The 23,233-nt window shown below is 42.4% G+C and overlaps 1 protein-coding gene across 4 annotated transcripts in view; it reads left to right on the plus strand.

Moving 5' to 3' along the window:
* TNIK (TRAF2 and NCK interacting kinase) overlaps window positions 1-23,233 on the plus strand; it is a 406,336-nt gene that overhangs the window by 317,775 nt on the left and 65,328 nt on the right. For 2 of the 4 annotated variants that reach the window (XM_082393876.1, XM_082393877.1), the window contains exons 13-16: window positions 11,117-11,227; window positions 12,074-12,160; window positions 13,222-13,410; window positions 22,197-22,361. In XM_082393876.1, the coding sequence (XP_082250002.1) occupies window positions 11,117-11,227; window positions 12,074-12,160; window positions 13,222-13,410; window positions 22,197-22,361 (552 nt within the window). The remainder of the gene's footprint in view (window positions 1-11,116; window positions 11,228-12,073; window positions 12,161-13,221; window positions 13,411-22,196; window positions 22,362-23,233) is intronic. The other 2 variants (XM_082393878.1, XM_082393879.1) reach the window with 1 other exon arrangement.

Here is a 23,233-nt window from a genome sequence, read left to right on the forward strand (position 1 = left end):
CAGGGTGACCAGGCCAGTTTCACAGAAGCTGTGGCAGCTGGAGCCCAAATGCAGAAAAGCCACTGGTGGGTATGGTTACTCTTTGGGACCTAAGTAGTTTCTCCCAGGTGCTTTCAGACCAAAAAGGGGAAAAAGGGGATCGAGGGGAAACTGCAGAAGAGTCAATGAGCAACAGAGCATTTGGGGGAATTCTGTTGAGAGTAGTATTTTGGCTGACATTATCTTCCTTATTAGATGTAAGTTCTTTAACTTTCCTGTGCCTCAGTTTCCTCGTCTGTAAAACTGGAAATAATAGTAGCATTTACCTCCCAGGGCTATTGTAAAGATTAAATGAGTCGATTCATAGAAAGCCTTAGAATAGCAGCAGCACTTAGAACATACTCAGTAAATATTAGTTGTTAGTATTGTTGGACCGGGTGCCTTTGGCTGAAGTCCAAGGTATAATTTCCAAAAGTTTACTCTTTTACATGTGACAGTAAAACCTTCTTGAATTTATTAAAATAAATGTACCAACAGGTAAACTTTTATTCATACCTTGGGAAGAATATTTGTTTATAATACTAGTAGGGATTTGGTTATGTCATCAAGAGAAAAAGAAATATATCCAGTTTTTAAGTGGCTGGCTAGCAGATTAGTGCAGGGGCAAAGCACACCGGCTTTGAAGCTGCGGAGACCAAGGCTTAATCCTAGCTACGTGACCTAGGGCAAATTACTTGCCCTCTCTGACCCTCGGCTTCCTCATATACACAATCAAGATACTGTTTACTTGGCAGAATTGTTGTAGGGTAAATGTAGTCATAGGTACAGAAGGCTTGGCACAGTGCCTGACAGAAGAACAGACTGACATTGGTGGGTGAATATTTTATTGTTATTTTGCAACTGGTGATTTCAAAGTTGTTAGGTTTTTTGTTTTGTTTTAAGGGTTTTCTGAATAGATGGCATCTCCCATTGCCTGTCTTCCTTCATTCTCTAATGTACCTTGCCTGTTTACTTTTCCATCCCTTTTTGAGGGCTCTTCTCTGAGAGCCCTCTTGTTCTTGTCTTGCTGGGGTCTGCATCTACTATCAACATAGCTAGCAGTCCTGGCCTTCCAGCACAGGGAGGCAGCCCATTCTTCATCCTTCTGGATGCACCTCATCTTATAGGATCAGCTGCCACCTTGGAAGGTCTCCTCCTCCCAGCCAAGCCTCAGAGGACCCTCCCCTGGGGAAACTCTGCTTTTTGATGGATGCTCTCATCAGTATTTTTCTTGTTGTCACTTCCCACACTGTGTAATTATGATCCCATCGTCGCCACCAGTGGCTGCATCAAGTCTCACCTGCTACCAGCATCTAAACAAAACCCCTAAGAAGGTAGAGCTCTTGTGATGCCTGAAGAGTAGACTTATGGGCACCTGGGACACAGCACCTTGGGAGTGACCCTTTCTCCAGGAAGGTAGAAACAAGACAGTCAAGGGTACAGTAGGAGATTGCCTAGGTTTGAATCCCGGCTCTGCCACTTACTGCCTTTGTGATCTTGGGCAAGACATGACTTCTCTATGCCTCCGTTTGCTCATTTATAACATGGGAGAGTAACAGTTTCCAGGATTAAATGTTTCTACATCCAAAGCACTTAGAACAGTACCTGGCACCAAGTACCTGAATAATCAAGAAAAGAGTTGCCCATAAGGGGAACAGCTTTCTTTCCCATCATCCGCCTGCTGTGGCTGCTCTTAGTCATTTCTTTTCCAGGTGAGCGCTCACAGCTGACTGCGGCCTGAGCAGGCAGGAGACAGGGAATGCTGCGTTCCCACCCACAGGCCACACTCCCAGGCCCTCAGCCGGAAGAAAACACCGTGAACAAGAATAACTCTCCCATTTCAGGGCCTGGAGTGTTAATTCGTCGGCACTGCTGAGAAGCGGCCTTTAGTTCATTTAATCATTAACTGTAGGCATCCTAATGAGTCCTGCGAGCGGCAGCCGCTGGTCGGGGGCAGAGCAGCTCTTTCTTCCTGGGTGCTGTTAGCAGTGGCACCAAGATTGAACGCTTACTAGCTGGGCTTTTTTTTTTTTTTAAATAACATCTTTATTGGAGTATAATTGCTTTACGATGGTGTGTTAGTTTCTACTCTATAACAAAGTGAATCAGCTATACATATACATATATCCCCATATCTCCTCCCTATCCCACCCCTCTAGGTGGTCACAAAGCACCAAGCTGATCTCCCTGTGCTAGCTGGGCTTTTGCTCTGTTATTTCAATAACTGAGCAGAGATTATGAAACAGATGGGAGCCAGGCTGGCAAAGTGGATGCTCACTTTCCGGGGCAGGGCCTGCCCACGGCCTCTGGCGAGGTCCGCGTCGGGCACGCGTGTAATTCACACACGTGCTTCAAGAGGTCGTGTGGTTTGCATGGATGTATGGGAACCCTGCTTCCCAGTGGATCCCAGAAAGGTTCCCTGTTCTAACTTACCTGCCATGCTTGCAGGAGTCTGGCTGTGTCCACTTGGTCACCTGGGTCCTGTGATGGGAGGGGCTTCCTGCCCAGGTGAGGAGGTTGGGCTGAAATTCCTGTACTGCAGCCTAAAATGCTACTGATATTTGAAATCCTTTTGTTCAGACCCCTTTCTACACTTCCAAGGAATGGGAAGGATAGGCTAGTATTTTATATTTATAGCATTTCATACTGGAAGAAAAAAAAAAAAAAACCCAGCATTAGGCAGTTTCTGGCCCTGGGTGTATCTAGGGCAACTTAGGTGGATGACAGGGGTTGCTTTTAAGTGACAGTGAGGAATGGGCATTACAACTGCCTTCAGTTGTCCGGGGTCTTCATGGAATCTCTTTTATTACATCCAGTCTGCATCTCTTATGTTACACCATCATTATTCTTAGCTGTTCCCAACCATAGAACTATGACAACAAAATAGTTTCACAGAAAATACTATTTCGCATGACATTTAAATCGAATTGTTTTCATTTCACTCTTGTTTTCTTCAGTCAATGAGCGGTTTCATGGAATCATAGAGGTTGAGGAACATAAGAGACCTCAAAAGTGATCTAAGCCAGTTCTTCTCTCAAAGCAAGAATCCCTTTGACAATACTCCTCAGTCATTTAACCTGTTTAACATATTATCTCTGCTTATACTCTTAGAGGCTTGAGGCAGCCTATTCTATTTTTGAACAACTCCTACTGTTAGAAAATGTATCCTGTTATTGATTCACGTCCTTGTGCTATCCCTGCATTAATACAAATTATACCAAACAAAACTAAAATGCCTTCCACCTAAGCCCCAGAAATGGTTGAAGACAATGATAGTGTTCTTGCCCAAATGTCACCAGTTCCTGCAACCTTGCTATATATGATGTAATTTAGCATCTTCACCATCATCCCAGATGTGCGGGAGTGGTCCTCTCTGTAGACATTGTATTAATAAACTGGTTTATAATGGGCTTGTTTTCATAGGACTCAATGTGAAAATCTCATATTAAGTCTTCATGACGATGGCAGAAGGAATTTGAGAGTTACATCTGCACTTGACTTTTACACTAACCTACAGAGTCATAGGTGCTCAGGATGTCCATTGGGCCATCTTGCTCCTCTATATGATACCCAGGAAAACCAGCCATTCTCCCCAGGGAAACTGCAGCTCAGAGGTAAGCTCATAAATAGTCACACTGACTAACATCCAAAGAAGAGGCAGGATCAGAATTCTTCATGAAGCCTCCTCGCAGCTCAGCCTGTTTAGAACTTTCTTTCCCCGTGCTACCTGCATAAAGACTAGCTTGGCTCACATGTACTCAGACAGTGCTTAGCCTTGGGGCTGCCTAGTGATCAAGAGTTGGCTAGGGAGCTCAAAAGAAGAGTCTCATTTAAGCTGTTAATTTTCCAGGAAAGCTCTGAACGGGTGGGTTGAATGGTTTATCTTTAATAGTGTAAAGTACGTGTAAAAAGAAAAGAATGAGGTATATCTAGCTGGTCTAGTTTTCTCAGTGGTTCTCTGATTACTGTTTCTGTGAGGAAAAGACAGGTAACAAAGTGAAGGTAGAGGGGAAAATGGCCACTTGAAAAAGCATTAATAAAACATCCTTCACTTTGTATATATACACGTCTCAACCATAGATGTCCTTCAGATCCATAGAGGCAGCATGGCAAGAACCAGATGCAGAGTATCGTTCTGGCTTTGCACTTACCAACCCAGTGAAGTTGGGCAAGATACTGGCCTGTGTGTGCCTCGGTTTCCTTATCTGTCAAGTGGGGATAATGATGGCAGTACATGCCTACAGGGTTGTGATAAGAACTAAATGAGTTACTGTGAGCGAAGGGCTTAGGACGGTGCCTGGCATCATAGGAGGCACTACCCAACTGTTTGTTCTTATCATGAATAATTATTATTCATTTTTGTGATTCTGATTACTTTGTAGTGAATTCAGAGGTGCCAGACTGCTTCACCATCATTCTCATTCTCGTCCTCCCTATAAAAAAAAAGGCTTGGAATCCCAGCGTTAGTTGCAAGGAATCATGCCCTTGCCCTGCAGTGGGTGGTGTGCAATGGTCTTTCCAAAGCTGAAACTTTCACAGATGTTAAAATGAGCAAATGGGGTACCCAGAAGCTTGAATGCCTCTTGTCACAAGTATAGCTCCTGCAAAGCTTATACAGAACAGTCCTATTTAAGTGAGGGGGCATGTGTGCTGTGCGGTCGATTCGAGGGACCATGCTGGGGCCTTTCATTTCGAATGTCTTTGAACAGAGAGAGCCCCTGTGTCAAGGGGAAGGTTTGAGGTACTTCCCAAGGAGCCTGGCTTGATCCTGCACTGGCTGCTGTGCTGTCCTCTGGAGGCCCGCTCTGATCTTCCACAGTCAGTGGGGTCTCCTCTCACCACTTCCAGGTGGTCACCCAGGATGAAGAGAAGCAGAGCTCTCCAAGAGCACGCCAGAATTCTGCTTCACTTCCCTTCTCATTCTGAATTGTCAGTCGATTTTTGCTTTGCGATGTAGCATATTCTTGCTTAGACTCTTAGAATGAACAGACTTGTAAGATCACCTAATCTTCCCCCTCATTGAAGGTTTGGGTTAAGGTGACTCATTCAAGGTCATACAACATTCACTCATTCATTAAACAAGTATTTATTGAGACTGTGTGGTATGGTCTGCAGTGTTTGTATCAGTGGCAGAGCAGGACTGGAATCTAGTCTTACTATTTCTGATCCAGTGTTCTGTCCCTCAGGACCTGTGGCCTCTCATACCTACTCCCCTCCCCCAGTGATATGTCACTTTGCAGCTGTGGGATATTAATTCTCAAATGTGAATGTTACCTTTGAGTCTGTATAATAGGAAACACAATGTGTGTAAAAGATAGGAGGGCCCAAAACCTTTACACAAAGGCAACTAGCCTTGTTTTCCCCCAAATCTATCAGAATGTTGTAAGAGTCAAACTCAAGTTCAACCTGAGCAGTCAGCAGGTAGAAAAAAGCAGCAGAGTGTCCTATCTGGATTGGATGCCTCTCTAATTGATAGAATACTCTGCCAGGCACTGGGGACTCAGGGGATAGTAGGGCACAGAGTGCTCCACAATTTTCCAGCCGTGTGACATGGAACAGTACACTTCTCTGAGCTTCAATTTGCTTATCTGTAAAATGGGAATGATAGCAATAAACTTCAGGGTCACATTGTGGAATTTAATGAACTGAAGCATGTAAATCACCCAGCCCAGCAAATACCTGGCGCACATAGACAGTGCCTGTTAGGATGATTTGTATTCCTTCCATGATTCCCCTCAACTTGTTATGTGGCCACTGACCAGGAATTGAACTTTCCTGAAAGTCTTTAAATGAGGGAAATAAAGAAAATGACATTTGCGTCACCCAACAGGGCTAATGTGAGGCTCCAATTAGAATAATATAGAATGAAATACTTCTTTTGGTTAAAAAAAAAAAAACAGAAAAACAAAAAAAGAACACCATACACGAAGATTACAACCCTGTGCTTTTTCAAAAGATCCTGTATCCTTAGAATGATGGGTGAGCTGTACTTAGCCATATTTGCTCTGGTCCATGGTACAGAGTTTTAGATTAGATAGGAGATTGGGCTACGCTTCCCTATAGGTCCCAGCCAGTTCTAGACATGTTACTGCAGTTCAGTTTAACCACCTCTCCAACGAGAGGGTGTGGTAGCATCAGAGCAAATTGATCCCCACTTCTGGGAAAATGACATTAACCACATGCTCAGGTGACAGACACAGAGGTGGCATCTTCATGAGTTTAAAGAACCAAATGACAAGTCTACAGTTTCTCATTTATCTCCGTTTTGATCCTCCCAAGGGAGATTTTGAGGTTTCAGAAGACATGGAGGGCCAAGCTATTGTTTGCCTGTGTATACCCTTCTTTATGACTTTTTTTCATTCCAAAAAGATGCTTTAAGGTGGCTTACAAAGATTAATGCAGAAACTAAAAATAAAATAAACAAGAAAAATAAAGTAGAAAGGAACAATAAAATTGAAGAGAAAAGCAAGATGAAGCCAGGGTAGGGTCAGTTCATAGAACACCTGTACAACGTGGTGTCTGGGTGCCAGAGGTGGGCCTCCATCTGACTCTGAAAGTCTTAGCAGCTAAGGAAAGAGGCAGACTTGAATGGGTCAAGATTCACATTGTCCAGATTAGAGTAGACGCATTGCTTGGGCAAGCTTTCCGAGATCATTGAAAACCCGTGCACTCACCTGGGAGTGGTTGAATAGTGCTAGGAATAACGTCTGAGTTATTTATATGAATAAATAAAAAATAAACTTCTTAGCTTTTTTCCACTCTTCTCATACTACTGTAAAATGCAATTCATGTTCTAACAGGTCATCAAAGTCACTTCTACGAGGCCAGAGCACCCTGGTGCAGTACACACCTTTCTACTGGTTAAACTTAATCCAAAAAGAACATTTAAAGGAATCAAAGGAAAGAAAGAGCAACTCCATGGCCTTTGTGATGAACACCCATGTGTATTATTTCTCACAACTTTAATGCAATTTGAATAGTTAAGGGCTAAGATAATATGCTCTTGAGGAGCTGAAGGGGACAGGATTATTTCCTCCATTAAAATGAGCATACTTGAAAGTACAGCCGCACAGCCTTCACCTGGCCGTGGCCTGAGAGGAGCACCCACTGGGGAAGACAAAAACTGTCCTAAAAGAATCATTCTTTAGGAACACCAGTAGAAGGCAAAGGGACAAAAAGACCCCTATGATCTACTCCCTAGATCAAGGCAACAATGATTTTAGCCTGGAAAAGTTTCAGAGTAGGTATTATCAGTCATTCCCAACCAGAAAAAAAATTAAGAAACTTGTAAGAACCTATTGAATGTCTAGTTTTATGTGCTGTAATTTTTGGAGATGGCTCCAAGAAGATGTGGATGAAAATATACTTCTAGGCAGTTCAGTATATTTGGGGCGGTGGGGTGGGGAGTTCCTGCTGAGAGTTTAGAGTAGTTGGTTTAAGCTATTCTTTTGTGACAGAACCACTGTCATCTTTATGCATAACTCAGTGACATTTAGAAATTTTTTTTGAAACTTCTTTCGGTAATTATTTGCGCTGTGAGTTTTATCTTATTTTATTTATTTATTTATGCATTTATTTTTTTGGCCGCTCTGCGCAGCATATGGGATCTTAGTTCCCCGACCAGGGATCGAACCGGGGCCCCCTGCATTGGAAGCTTGGAGTCCTAACCACTGGACTGCCAGGGAAGTCCCTAGAAAAAATTTTATTTCTTCCCTTTTCTACTCCATCCAGCTTAGACTCCTATTCCCTTATTTTCTTTTCCTGCCTTTCTCTAAGATGGAAAATAAATCCCATGCCAGTGCCAATCGTGGGTGGCTCTCTTTTTAGAAAAACATTCCAAGCCTTGTCTATGCTCAGCATAAAAGAATATTCTGGGCCGGGAGGGCGTCAAAGGGTGAAGGGGTGGTCTGAGGTTCTGCGAGCCTTTCTCCTCTTCTCTTGCTGCCCCATCTATAGTATATAAAACAACAAACATCAGTGCTATCAGGCTCTTTATGGGATATAGTGGGAGGTAAAAACCAGAGTAGAGCAGAGACCCTGCCCACGATCTAGATTGCAGAGTAGATGAGACATTTCAAATAACCATAACATAAGGCATGGTGTGCTATAAGCACTGATAGGAAGGGAAAGCACCCCTCCAAAAAAAAAGTTAGGATGGTACTGAATTGTCTGCTTTTGCCGCAAGTTTCTTATTCGGTTCAATTGAACAAAATCTCTGCACCTGCCAGGTGCCAGGCCCCCTGTGAGGGGCTGGTGGGTCCAGTGGGGGTCAAGCAAAGGCCTTGCTCTCAGATTGCTACTTTTAGCAAGAGTCATCAAAGCTTTGTAAAGGTGTCTGCTTGAGGCCAGGGACTTGGTCTTTCTCTGACATGTTTTGATATGTCCCCTCAAACAGTCCCACAGCCAGGAGGAGAAAGAGCAAACAATTTTCCTGGAAAGGTGATTAACATTGAGGCACAGCAGCTAGAAATTGGCAAGGTGCCTTCCGCAAGGTTGGGGAAGTGATTTATTTTTCCAGCCTCACCACAGGAACCAAGGCCCTGGCAGATGCCACCATGCCTTAGCAGCAGCTGATCCAGATGAGATCATTATTAATTATTAGTCACTTTAGAGTGTCTTTTTCAGAAACTACAGAGTTCTTGGGAAGCCCAGACTCTCCTGAGTTGCAATCAATACTATGTACACCTTGCACAGGGACCTGAGTGGCCTGTAATTATAAAACAGTATTGATTCCTGGAAAGGGGGTTGAAAATGTACAAATCCTTCACATAAAAATCAGCTAAATCTTCAAAAGCCTTGATTATATTTTTTCCTCAAGAAAGAGACTGATGGTGGGAGTAAAAAAACTTGAAATGTTAGCTAAATTAGGGCTGTTTCCTGCCAGGAGCCAGATCTGTACACATAATTATTTTATTCTCTGTGCTGGCATTGATTCCCTTTGGTTGAGTGTTGGAAATATCTCTGTTTTGGGTCTGTAATCCAAATTATTCAGTCAGTTCCTATGATGATGTTTTCTACTCGCATCTTCCTGTATTATTTTTCTGTAAAACAAATAATCACATGTCTGGAACTTGACTCATCCCTGCCCCCCAGCACACCCCTCATTCCCATCCCTGAACTTGTATATCACACCACCTGCCATGCTCCTGGGCCAGAAACTTCACTCACCACTCACCCTCACACACCCCATAGTCACCAAATTCTGCCCGTTTTATTTTTGGCCTAATTCTAATTTCTGCTTCTAAGTTGGCGTCCACTACAGTCCTGTTGGAATGACTGGAAATCCGGACAGTTTTTAGTTTTTCTTCCTTTTGGCTGCGTCTCAGCAGCAATTACGAACATGGATTCTCCAGCTGCCTTTGCTTAGCGCATGGGTGCCCTGTCATTTTCTGTCTGGATCCATAGAACGGCCTCACATTGCATCTTCAGCTTCTAATCCTGCCCATCCCGTGGCGGGTAGGAGCCCCCTTGAAAATGCAGGTTTGGTCATGGCGTTTGATGGCATATAGTCTTCCAGCGGCTCCCCATTGCCTACAATCTAAGATGCACAAACAATTCTTGATCTGGAAGTGATAGAAATTGAGTTTCAAAAGATGCACTTTATCTCCCAAGCCTCAGAGACTGTTGGAAGAGAGCAGGTCTGGAGGATTGCAGGCACCAACCACATCAGGAAGGCCACCTCATTCATGGGCTTCTTTGGCACTTTGACTATCTGTGGTTGGTTTAGCTGGGCTTGGGACAGAGAGTTTTTGTACTAGAAAGCTGTTTCCCGGGTTTTATAGAGCTAACTTCTCAGTGAGATACAGTCACAATCCATTTTATTTTGGATACCTCCTGCTTCCTCAGCAAGGCAGTGAAGTGCTGTTGAGACTGTTACAGGGGAATGGACCCTCTGATCAGCCCCTCCAAACCTTGTATTTGAGGGAGAAGAAATCCTAATGCCGGTACGGGGCTCCAACACAAAGGGCCTGCAATATTTCTCAAAAGAGGCACTCCTGGCGTGTGGTACGGGGAAACACTTTGTAACGTATGAGTGTCCCACACATGCCAAATGCTCCAAGGATTGGGGAATGGTACCATCCCTACCTAGGAAACCTTGGTTCCTGTCACTACTCCTAAGATGTTCTCCTTACTGAGAATATAATGAAGAACTGGGTTAATTATGATCTGTCACTCCTGTTGCCTCTTCATCTTCTGTATTGATTGAGTTCAGACTGGAGTCACATTGCCTGTGTTTGAAATCAAGCTCCACCACTTAACTGAGTATGACCTTGAATGTGGGCATGACCTCGGACAACTACTTAAATCTCTCTGTGCCTCTGTTTTCTCATTTAAAATAAGAGATAGTAGTATTAATAATATCTACCTGAAAAGATTTTTGTGCAGATGAAATAGGATAAAGCATGCAAGGTGCTTGCCGTGACGTCCACTTTCAGAGGCATAATGATTGTATGAGATGATGATGGCTCCTGAGCTTAACATCGTACTTGAGTGACAAGTTGAAATCGACACTTAAAAGTGACTGCCCCAGAAAAGAAAGGCAGCAGGGTCTATCAGAAAGTCGAGTGACCAGGTGGGAGTCAGTAGATTCTGTTTTGCCCACAGTCACAGTTACTGTGTAGCCCTGAACAGGTCACTTCCCTTCTCTGGTGTTTGCTTTCTTGATCTACGATACATTTGCCCTACGTGGTGTCAAAAAGACTGAATGGCATGAGCATTGCGAATGTGCTTTAAAGCCTGTAGCATCTCACAAACAGTTTTATGGTATATAATAAGTAACTGATTGTACATTGGTGTTCTCCCTACCCCTGATTTGAAAACCCTCCTCAGCCAACTGGGAGGACACATTGAATGGGAACTTCTTGGGAGACGCATAAACCCGGGGAGCCCACCTTGCATGGTAGACACTGAATTGCTCTCTAGCAGCCCATCCTGGCCAATGCGTCCCCCCGATGGCACAGGCGAGGAGCCCTCAGGCAGGCAGGCAGGCATCTCGTGAAGAGCTCACATCCCCGGTCCTGCAGCTCTCCCCGCCGGCTTCCCGACACCCTTCGCCGCTGCCCGTTCCCTTCATGGCTGTCTGCTTGTCGCCCCACAGCAACAAAGGCGAGAGAAGGAGCTGCGGAAGCAGCAGGAGAGGGAGCAGCGGCGGCACTACGAAGAGCAGATGCGCCGGGAGGAGGAGAGGAGACGCGCGGAGCACGAGCAGGTACCGCGGCAGCCCCGCCGACGGCCCCGCGCGGACGGCAGCACCAGCCGCCTCTGGGCTGTGGGTCGCCTTCTCTTAGGTCTGCTCAGGTTTAAGCAGGTTTTTACTCTTTCTCAAGCAACTATGCTCACCTATTCAAGAAGTCAAACGCACAACCTTGGCAAAGGCCACTCATTCAACCTGGCTTCCTCCCCAGGCCGAAGTCCCCCGACGCACCTGGATCTCGTGATTTTCCCAACCCTGGGCATCTACTCTGAAAGTAGCACTGAAGCGTGATAAGCAAGCCAAGTGCTCCTCTTCCATCGCTTCAGAAGAGCTTTTCTACTCAGGCAACTCTGGTCTCCGTGACTTGGAGCCATCGATGCAGGCCCCTTTCTCTCTTTGTTAGAATCACATTCTGACAGTGCAGTGAAACTGCAAGATGGTTCCATTACAGAGGCAGTGCATGATGGCATTCAACCATTATTTTACCCCTGCTGCTTGCACAGGAGCCTCTGAACTTTATAGCGTTGTTAATTTCAGGTAGCCCCTAAAGAGGGAACCTGTCATGAAAAGTTTTGAAATATAGCTCGGTTCTCCAAACCAAAGAGTAACAGCAAAGCACTGAGCCATCTCAATCCGCTGCAGTTGCAGGTAGAGGGCTTGTGCTTTTGACTGCATTGAAATGCTTTTGCTTCGGTGCGGGGTACCTTTCCTGTTTAGTGAGGAGGTGTCTGGGTATTTTTTCCCCTCCTTCCTTCCACACTTCACTTGGCAGCTCTTGTCACCTTTGAAATTACCGGTTCTTTTTCTCTCTCTCTTTCTCTCGTTGTGTTCCTCTGAATTCTCTGCCACCTACCTCTCCAGGAGTACATCAGGCGACAGTTAGAGGAGGAGCAGAGACAGTTAGAGATCTTGCAGCAGCAGCTACTGCATGAACAAGCTCTACTTCTGGTAATGGGAAAGCCAAGCCAGCTGACCTGCTCTGTGTTCATCGTGCGTGTGTGTGTGTGTGTGTGTTTGTGGTCTCCTCTAACATGCCAGTCAGAAAGGAGGGGATCCTCCAAGCCTCAAGGACCTGGAAAATCTCCTAAAACTTAATTCGTTTCCTGACCCAGTGTGCTGAGTCAATATGTTTAATATACTTGTTATGCATTCTTTATTAACTCCAGCTATTTGTGAAACTTTAATATGAATCCAGCCTTATTATAAGTTCAGACTGTTTTTGAGACCCACTGTGTTTATTGCAGAGTAATGTTTGAGGTCATTTGCAACATGCTGGAATACAATCACAGCAAAGTGCCCCTCTTCCATAAGAACCCACTCAGCTCTGTAGTCATATTTCATTTGCAGACTATTAGTTTTGCCCTTACGATGGGAACATTTTGTGTTCCCTGCTCAGGAGGCTTCCACTTGAAGTACTTTTTATTATTATTATTGCACTGCTCTCCAAATGAGCTTCTTGGTGTATCTTTTTTTTTAACTGAATTTTTTATTCAGTGGCACTGTGATATTTTTTTAGCCTGTACATGGTTTTTGCTGATGGTTTTGTTGGTCCAAGTTTTGTTAAACAAAAGATGATTTAGGCAGTATCTTTAGGTACTTATTTCGTTTTGTACTTAATTGTACATGTTTGAATGATTTAATTACTAAACCAGGAAGTGGACGGCTCCTTATAGGGGTTGCGTGTTGACCATCCAAATGTCCTCATTATTGCCACTTTCTTGGTTACAAGTCATCAAGGGCAAGTCACTTTGCAAAGGGTGGTATTCTGTAGGGGTTGCCACTAAAACAATAGTGTTTTCATTAAATGCCACATTCTGTGCAGACGCTAACCCAAGGCTGTAGTTTATCTCTATGGCACATCCTGATGTCCTCTTGTGGTTCTGTTGGTATTAAGGTCCTTTGTTATTTATCATCTCTTTTGGTTCCATTGCCTGCTTCACTGGTACTGGCCAATGGTTTCCGTATGGTGATTTAGCCTTTTCTTTGTTCTCCTTTCCTGATCTGGACAGGAATATAAGCGCAAACAGTTGGAAGAACAGAGACAAGCAGAAAGACTACAGAGACAGCTAAAGCAAGAGAGAGACTACTTGGTTTCCCTTCAGCATCAGCGGCAGGAGCAGAGGCCTGTGGAGAAGAAGCCACTGTACCATTACAAAGAAGGGATGAGTCCTAGTGAGAAACCAGCGTGGGCCAAGGAGGTAAGTCAGCAAGCAAGTACAGCCTGTACCTGTGCTGTATTGGGGAAATTGGCCATAATGAGTTTCTCCAGTAGAAATAGAGAGTTAAACTAGTGCTACAAAGTTGGAAAATAATTCATTATGAGACACACGTGCTTTGCTTTGGGAAGAACTGTAACATTATTTCTCTACCTTAATCCATTTGTTCTTCTTTTTGTAAGTAACAACAGGAAGTAGAAAATCCTTTTCCTTATTGGAATCTAATTGAGTTTGTGGCAGGAGGATTTTTAGTGACTTTTTCATGGAAGAATATGACTTAGGACTTAAGGAATTCTAGGTAGGATCATTTCCTATCCATAGCTAGACCCTAAAAGTGATCATTAGTATTATCACTAACATTCCATGTTCTGTGGTAACAGTGAACACACAGTTGGACCCAGACTTGTGATTGTGGTTCACTTACTGGGTCAGAGGTCATTTATATTTCTTTTGCAAATACTTTCAAAGTAATGGTCCTTCATTTGCTCAACTACTAGACTAAGAAAGAATTTTCAGGAACTTGACTCTGTGATGAGCTATTTAAAAATCTCATTAAAAATTATTTGAATAGTAGGGAAAAAGAGGGTGGTAACCAAATGAGTAAGGCAAACAAACAAAATAATAACTCTCGCCAAGATCAACAATCCTTCTAGGAAGTCGCTGTGTCATCTCATATGCCTGACACCCTGGTTTTCAGTTCTGTCATTAATGTGGCAACTAATGATTTCCTTTATTTTCTTGTGAGCATAACTAGTCATTTGAAAGGGTGATTTATATTACTCTGCATTTTCTTCTAGTATCTTCAGATATTTATAGCTAGAGCTTATTTCAAGTTATCTAGACTACAATATTACCAGAACCCGATTTCTTACATAAGATCCTATTTGTATAATTTTTAATTTTCTGCTCTATCTTACATATGTATAGAAAATGCTTGAAATTATATTGTCCTAATGTTAATAATGGCTGTTTATTGGAAGTAGAAACTATAGAGTTTTTTTCTTTAAACTTTTTAATACGTTTATGTATTATGTTTTATGTGTTTATGTTTAAATCCTTTATAATGATTTTGTACTATTTTTACAAAACTAATAACTTTTAAAACTTAAAAACTAAATCTGTAGAGAAAAGTCATTCAGTGTCAAGAACGTTTTTGATCACTTTCCCTTAGAGTCTATGAGTGCGATTTGTATTTACCTATGTCTGTAACAACTGCCTCTTTCTCCCAGGTCAGTAATTCAATTTTGTGATCCTACTCCCGGGTACAGCACCAACCCCTTAATAACCCACCTGTTCTTCCAGCTAAGCACAATCACTATGCTGTTAAACAGCAGCTGATGTGGTTCCTGGCTAGCAGAGATGTGTTACCTTCCTCCACTGCTAAACCATTCTTTAGCCACATCAAGCTGAAACCCTCAGCTAAGCCAGACTCACAGCTCATGATCATGGCAGGTATTGAGAGGCTGAAAAACTAGCCTCTCCTAAGCTAATGCCAGTAGCACCTGCAGAAATTAATGATTCCAGATCAAGACCCCTGTTTGAGCATCACTCATGGAAGAAAGATGGACCAGCTTATCCTATTAGACTTGGTCTTGAAGAGCAACTGAAGCCGCAGAGAGCCTCAAGGACCACAGTGAGATCAACAAAGCGATCTCGCTCCCAAAGATGTAGCCCAACTCGGAAGTCAGGACTTAAGGTCATTTGTGTGTCCTCTCCCAGCATCTCCAAAGTGATGAGCCCCCAGTTGTCCATTACAGCAAGTAAGGAGGGCCTTAGAGACTCATGTGTACCTCGGGGCAGGAGGGGCATGAATTCATGCATCCATACAAGTACCTCGACTCCTCTAAGAAGTGCTGCATCACTAAATGACCTCTCTTTGATGCATGACCACCTGACCTTCAGTGCTCCCAGCCCCAAGCATGAGTTTAGGAAAGGAACACCAACAGATCCCATTGGAGAAGACCATGATGCCTTGCAAAGCATACCAGAATTTCTTCTGTCCCTTGTGCAGCTCCCTCATGCACAAATGTACCAGAAAAGGGGGGGAAACAGAAAGCAGTTTCCACTTCCTTCTTTCCACCCCTACCCAGCATGTTTTGATTTGAACTTAAACATTTTGACTTCATTATTTTCTAATTACTATTTGTCCTCATCATTAAATTTCCTGGCCTGTCCTCTCTCTTCAGAACTAATTCACAGTTCCCAAGCTTTCAGAAGCCATGCCGTTCCTGGGGACAAATCTTTGCAGATATCATCAGGGCAGTTTTGTAGACCTCCTAATTCCCCTGTGCTTCTCGGCCAGGCTCCTAGCAGTAAAGGAAACATAGCCAGTGGGAGTGCAGACAGCATGACTGTGTCATCAAGCACACCCGATGTGAGGTTCCCGGGCCATCCTAGGTCTGGGCCACCTCTGGTGGGTGACGTCTTCCAAGGTCCCTGGCTTCCTGACAGCTGGAGTTCTTCCTTTGGGCTTCATGGACTTTTAGACATGTGGGAACATTCTTTTAGGATTTTAGATTTAATCCTATCCTCCTGGGTGTGTTTAACATAATCCAGCTTCCAACTAACCACCTATCTATTCATGAAACAGCTCCCAAGTCTTAGAGTGGGTATTCATATTTTAGAAGAAAGATGAAACATTTAGATGATAGAATGAGTGACAGTGCTAAATTGGGAATTGGAGCAACTGGTATACAAATAAGTACAAATAGTTGTCTGCTTTAGTTTAATTCATCATTTTTTTAACACCCACTTCTTAAAATGGGAATAAAAATGAGTGTGAAAATCCTTATTTTCCTGAACTCTCAATGCTTCTAATCAACAATGTATGAACTTTTCTTCTAGAGCTTTATTTACAGGTTTCTTTTCTTATAGTAGGAGGTAGGTGGGGTTGAAAGTAGCCAGACAGTGAAATACATTTCAAGACTTTAGATATGGACAGAATTTCTAGCTCAGCAGTATCTTAATTATCAACCAATAAAAAGAACCTGGGTTCTTTTTTTGGAAGTAGAATAAAAGGTACCATTTTCTTTTTCAAAGGCATCCTCTGCGAGGATATAAATTTGAAAATATCCCCACCAGGGTTGGGTAGGCAGCAGCTATACCATGGTCTCCTGTGGTAGAGGGTCTGGGCTTTTTTGCTCCATATGCTGTTGAAGACACCACCTGGCCATCTTCCACCCACAGCAGCCTCTTCTGTAATCTGCTCCCATAATTGTTTTCTAACTCAGCTCTAAACTTTCTCATCAGGGTGGCTTTTCCTTCTTTGATTACTTTTCCATCCACTTACTTTTCCTTATTTCCAATCGACCTTTTTTTTCATTAGCAGTGTAATATTGTTATAATGTTTCATCCTCCGTGTTTTTGTTGCTTCATTTTGTAAAACATAAATCATCACATTTCTCATTTCCTTTCTTATTAATCTGTCGGATGTAGTAAGAACAAATGAAAATACTTGGTTATTGGCAAATCTTGAGCTCTTCTCTCTCTCCTTTTACTGAGTATTCTAGTTGTCCTAAATGTTACATTGACTTTGATTTTCAGATTTCAACCAGAAAGGAACATTAATGTCTCCATTAAAAGGAGGAGTGGGGGGCATTCTCACCCCTTTCAAATTCTCTGCCGTTTCTAGATTGGAATGGAAGTCAGATTTGTTTTGTGAAAACATCAATATGATACTCTGTTAAACATCAGCAAAATTTGAAGGTTTTTTTTTTCCCACTGGCACTTTTTGAAAGATGGATATTCCTTTTCTTATAATGCCCTTTCTTTATAATGGTACCGATTCCTGTTTCTTATAATGGCATGTGATTGTCTCGGCCTGGCAATAATTTTTTTTTTATTTTCACCAGCACACAGCAGTGACAGAATGCTCTGTCTACATGAGTGTTGCATGAGATGGTATTTTAATTTTTTTTTAACACTTCATCATGTTCTTTCTCTCTGATGCATACCAGTCATCTGGCCATGGTTTTATTTGGCAAATGATGGGCCAAGATGTCTCTTTATATCCCATCAGCCCATTGGACTTTGAAATCCTTGTACATAAGAACTCTTCTCCACTTATTTTCTCTGCTCTACACTGATGGTTTTTTCTTTTTATATGAATTATTTTATATATGAGGTCCCATATTACTATTTAGAGAGTTTATGGCTTTTTTCCCATCTTTCCTCAGTTTCTACTTATCTCTCTTAAGATTTAGCATGAGAGAGACCTGACAGGAAATAGGAAAGAACTTGTTTGAGTTCAAGCTCTTCCACTTATGGTCTTTGTGACCTGGAAGTCTCATAGGCTTCCTGAGGTGCAGCCTCCCCATCTGCACTTCCTATCTCAAGATTGGGAGGATCCTGGGCAACCATGTATGTGAATGTGCCATTGAAACTGTAGGCGCTGTACAAATGCAAATGAAATACGCGATTCAACATATTTCTATTTTGCTCCCAAGGCCATTGTTGCCCACAAGGAATAAGTGTTTTGCCTCTCTTGTTTCTGGTTGGGATTTCACATGAGCAGTTCACATGCATCTCCCATCTCTTCCACTTACCTCTCCCCGGTGATAGATACACACTTTTTAATTTCCCATCTCAGCTTGCCAAAGATTTGCCTCATTACTTTTAAGTTATGTGCTCCATTCACATGAGGATCTGTACTTTTCTGTGCAATCATTGGTTAGGAGTAGATCTTGGAAAAGTAGTCCAGGCCCTTATCTTTAGACAAGATTACATTTTAAGCATTCCCTATGAATGAGAGCCTCTGCTGTCCTCAAAGGTGCCCTAGAGAAGGGATAGCAGCAGTCTTACTCAGCAACCATCTGCCCATGTGGTTTTGCCAAAAGACAGCGTGACTCAACTCTTCATGTGCCCAGTGAGTGCAGGGTCAGAGTACCTAACGAGGACTTAAAAATCATTGGACTTCTTTCTCTTCCTCCAGCATTGCCAGTAAACACAAAAATCAAATTGTTCTGTCCAGTTGGGGAGAAAATATTCCCATACAATTGTGATCAATTCACCACATATTAGCTGTTAAGGCGGGCCTTCTAAGAGCTTCGTAAACCCCACAGGCACTACAGTCATATAGAGTATTATTAAAATGCACCCATATGACATAGTAAATATATTCTGTTGTCAACATTTTAAAAATTACTTCTATAATTTTGTTTTGAAATTCTCTCTCAGCAGCTATCATTCATTATTGCTAAGTGAGACATTGGAAGCTATAAATTGTTTTCAAATGTATAAAACAATTTAAAAGTTGACATTGGTATAATGTTTACACTTATACATGTTTCAATGTATTTTTATTTATTTTGAAATTTTTTCACATCCTCTAATTAACATGTTTCTTTTCAGGTCATCTGTATTCATGCAACTTTTATGTATCTCAGAGGCCTTAGGCATCACTCTTTTAGTACCCAGTGAATAACACAGTCCTGCCTGGAGCAGAATTTTATTTCTGAGACCACAGTTATTTTTTCTTTCTCCCCGTAATGCTGTAATAAATAGTATAGCATTTCTGTGGAGGTTATCCAAACCTCTCCAAAGTTATTTTAGTTTTGATGTTAAAATGATCCTTTTAATAAGAAAAAAACCTGATTCTATAGTAAAATTGATCAGTCTCTCCTAATGTTGTTCTCTGTATTTATTGATAATCCCGCCAAGTGTGAAATCCTTTGTTATAAATGTCCTGTTGTTATGGTCTAGCACCTTGACACTGTTTATCTGATGCTACTAGAACACTCTTTTTTGGTGGTACTTAAGATATTTTACAACTTCTTGGCAGCAGGAAGTTGGAGCAAAGGCTCAGCTAATAGATTTTTTTTTTTTTTTAGTATCATGAAAGGCAGACTGAAACATATCTTGATTGTAAGCCAGTTTTTAATCACAATACATTCTTAATCTGGGGGAAAACACCTTTTTTGTCTCACTCACTGTTCAGTCAGTAGACATAAGATGTGATGAATCAGGAGACAGGCCTTTGCCCAGTAGCAAAATAAGCAGAAGGGCCAGCTTCCCCTCTGTCCATTTGAAACTGTTATTTGGATGTTTAATTTGATATATTTGCTCCAATACCCTTTGGTGCAAATGCAATAGACAGCATCATCTTCCTAAAGACTTCAGGACAAGATTTTCTTGAGACAAAGTAGCCTGATGCCTTACTGTTGCACCTGTCACATAGATTTTCAAATTTCTTTGGACAAACTCCAACCCAGGAAATTTCACCACATTGGACTTATCCTGAAATAATCTGCTGAGTATAACAATAGATTATTCACACCATATATTTTATGATGGCACAAACTGAAACATAGTAATGGTAGGATTTAGTATTACACTAACTTAGAGAAGGCATAGGAAATGTTACTAGAGGTACATTAGTGATAGCTACACGTGACTAATCAAACCCATTAACTGCCTGTGAAAATTAGCACCCCACTTTGTGCCCCATTCGTTTCTAACAACAGCTTTAGGGCCCGTGTGGCCCATGGTCCTATTAGAGACAAAGGTGCTGGCTTTACTGGAGCCTTGTTACTGGCAGTTGCCAAAAAAATTCTTTATCTCAAATATAATTTCTTTGTTCAAGACGGAGTCTTGGGGGACAGACTTTTAGACTGTTATTTTTAATGTGCTGTTTCTGAATGTGGGTTTAAAACAGTCTGAGGATATTTTACAGCTAAGAAAACAATAATAGCAAGTACTCTTCACTCCCTTATAATATTTGGTTCCTAAATATCAGGTAATAAGTGGCTATAGTTTGGGTAGCCAGGTATTTATGTGAAAATGAGTCCAAACCTCTTGGATTCCTGACCTCAGACAGCAATGGTTTGGATGGTGAGAGTTCAGATAGTGAGGGGTATTTATACATGTGATTTATCTATTTAATGATCTTCCCTGGAAATAAGAAAATGGTTGATATTTGACTAATTCCAGTCGTCTGGAAATAGTCACCTTCTTTTCAGAGAGTCTAGTATTTGGAAAAGCAATACATTGCATGCCTTGGTCTCAGTTTATCTGTGGTTGTCTTTGCAGGACTTTCTCTTCTTTGTGGTCTTATCTCAAGTCAGGCTTTGTTATTTCCTTTTGCTCAATGCAATAATAGCCCATTATTGCTGATGTAATACTTTGCACACATACACGTACACAAAGTATACATGTTCTGGTTTATATTCCTGGCTTTTTGCAGCTAATCTTATTTGGTATGTGGTAAGCCTCTGGGACGTGGAATTTCAAAACCAAAGTCAACTAGATGCCAATTGTATGTACCCTGCACAGCCACGGTCAGGGAAGAGGTGTTCAAATTACCACTAAGTAGAGGCAAGAGGGTGGTTTTCTACACTATGGCACATCTTAACATGTTAACATGTTTGCGGTTGATTTGAGAGTTTTTTGTTTTTTTTTTTTTTGAGTTTTAAAAACAGACTTATTTTGTGTATGAGACTGAGTCTGCCTCTAGGAAGATTCAAAATAAGGTAGGGAGGATGGGAAAGAATAGCTCTTTTGAATTTTCCTTTCAAATCAGGAAGTAAAATGAATAAAAAAGCTCTTGGCTGTGACATACAAATATGTCTTGAGGACCTGCATGTGGGTTCCATGACAGGCTCTTGCAACACAAAGATAGTGAGTCGGCAGAAGAGAGTTACAGGTCATCGGGGTGGGGTGCATTGCCCCCGTGAATTTGGAAATTACAACTGTCAAATTGACCCTGAAGAAATAAAGGGCAGGACAAGGTGGACCTGGAAGAAACGTGCTAGACCTCTTAAAGCTGTCGAAGATTTTAAATCATGTCTTGCAGTGTACATTTTGTTTATCTAAAATTTCCTTTAATTTGTCCTCTGCCACAGTCTGTCTGCAACAAATAAGTTACCAAAGGTAACTTTTACCTGTAAAGAGAGCCTTCCCTGTAAAGCACTTCTGATCAGTTATCCCCTCTGGGCTGAGAGAGACTCTGCAGAAAGGGAATGACAAGGAAATGAAGTGTCCAGAAAGGAGAGAGGGTTGGAGGAGGGAGAGGAGAGGCGGAGTAGCAAGAATGAATGCCATGTGTGGAGAAACAGGCAGGAGGAGGGTAGAGGGAGGTAGTGGAGCCCAGGCTGGAATGGAAAGAAGGCGCTGGGACAGTGTATTCTAGGGAGCTGGGAGAGACACCTGAAAAGAAAGGGAGAAAAAGAGAGAAAAAGAAAATGATGCGGGAAGTCACTTTAAGACAGGCCATGCTCATGGAGTGAGCTGCCTGAGAGGCCCACTGGCCTATGAGTAGGGCACGTGAAGAAATCAATGGCGCTCAGCTGATCCTCTTGCCAGCCCTCCTGTGTCCTTCCCTGCCCTGTCCCGTGAGTCAGCTCAAAGCCGTTTTCTATTTTCCCCAAGCAATCGTAATGCCCGCCGTAGTTACCTCTCTCCCTCACTGACCCCTGGCTTTGTGACCGATTAGCAGGACGGTGTTCCAACTAACGCACGATAAACTCTTAAGCAGATCCCGAATTCCCAGCCAACGGAATAGCATGAGATAATGGGTAATGGAAGGATGATGGCTTAAGCGTTCTGTGAGTTTTTCATGCTAGTAGTTACTCTGACAGAAAGAGCTTTTTGCAAATTTCTGATGCAGAGCAGATAGAGAGAGCTTCAGCCTTCTAAAGTGATTTGATCAGAGGGGTGCAAAATGGCTGTGCAGGTGACAACAGAAAATCCTAACTGGGAAGTAAATCAGCTTCCATCCATTGAGGCACTCTTTTTTCTTTCTTTCTTTCTTTTCTCATTTTTTTGGCTTCTAGGTAGAAGAACGGTCAAGGCTCAACCGGCAGAGTTCACCTGCCATGCCTCACAAGGTTGCCAACAGGATATCAGACCCCAACCTGCCCCCACGGTCGGAGTCCTTCAGCATCAGTGGGGTTCAGCCTGCTCGGACACCCCCCATGCTCAGACCAGTAGATCCCCAGGTACATCCTTCCTTCATTCCGCTGGCTTTTTTCAACAGGTATACAGTAAAGTCGAATAAAAGCCCAGGGAATTGTAACACGGATTCAGGCATGGGTCCAGCCAAGTCATAGCTTTCAATATCAAATCTCTAGTAAGGTAGGAGACCCCACTGAATGTGAAGGGCAGCAGAAGGAGTGAGAAAGAAAAAAGCACCATCCTTAACTTTAAGCCAACCACAAAGTCACTTCTTGGTCAATTGGCCTCTCTGGAGACCCGGAGGAGTTCCTGCCAGGTCAGAACGAGCATCCTTTTAGTTGTAATTACCAAAACTAAAATTTGTGTAGACCTTTCATACGTATAAACTATTATATTATCTTTTGTTCCTTGGGATTTTCGCATGAGCCTGAAACTGGAAAAATTAAATGGACTAGGTTAAGTAAAATTGTGTCTTCTAAGCCAGTGGTTTTCAAAGTGTGGTCACTGGGCCAGCAGCATAACATCACCCAGAAACTTGGTAGAAACGCAGATTCTGAGTCCCACCTCAGACCTACTGGTCAGCAGCTCTAGGGTTGGGGCCCGGCAGTCTGTGGTTTAATAGTCTCCAAGCGATTGTGATGCACTTTGAAGTTTGAGAACCATTGTTTTAAGCTATTTGGAAAAGAAAAGAAGATATCTCCACTTTTAGATAAGGAAGAAGTTTCTGGAAGTTTTAGAGGATTTTATATATACCAAAAATGAAATAGGAATTGAAATGAAGTATGAAATTTCATGAAAAATAAAGGTAATATAGATGTTTTCACCCAAATGTCTTAAACTTCCTCCAGGTATCCACCGGTGTTAACACTTCCACAGAATATTCTGAGGTCACCTTTGAAATATGTAATGCTATTTG

This window comes from Balaenoptera borealis (assembly GCF_965194805.1).
Source record: "Balaenoptera borealis genome assembly, chromosome: 5".
NCBI lineage: Eukaryota > Metazoa > Chordata > Mammalia > Artiodactyla > Balaenopteridae > Balaenoptera > Balaenoptera borealis.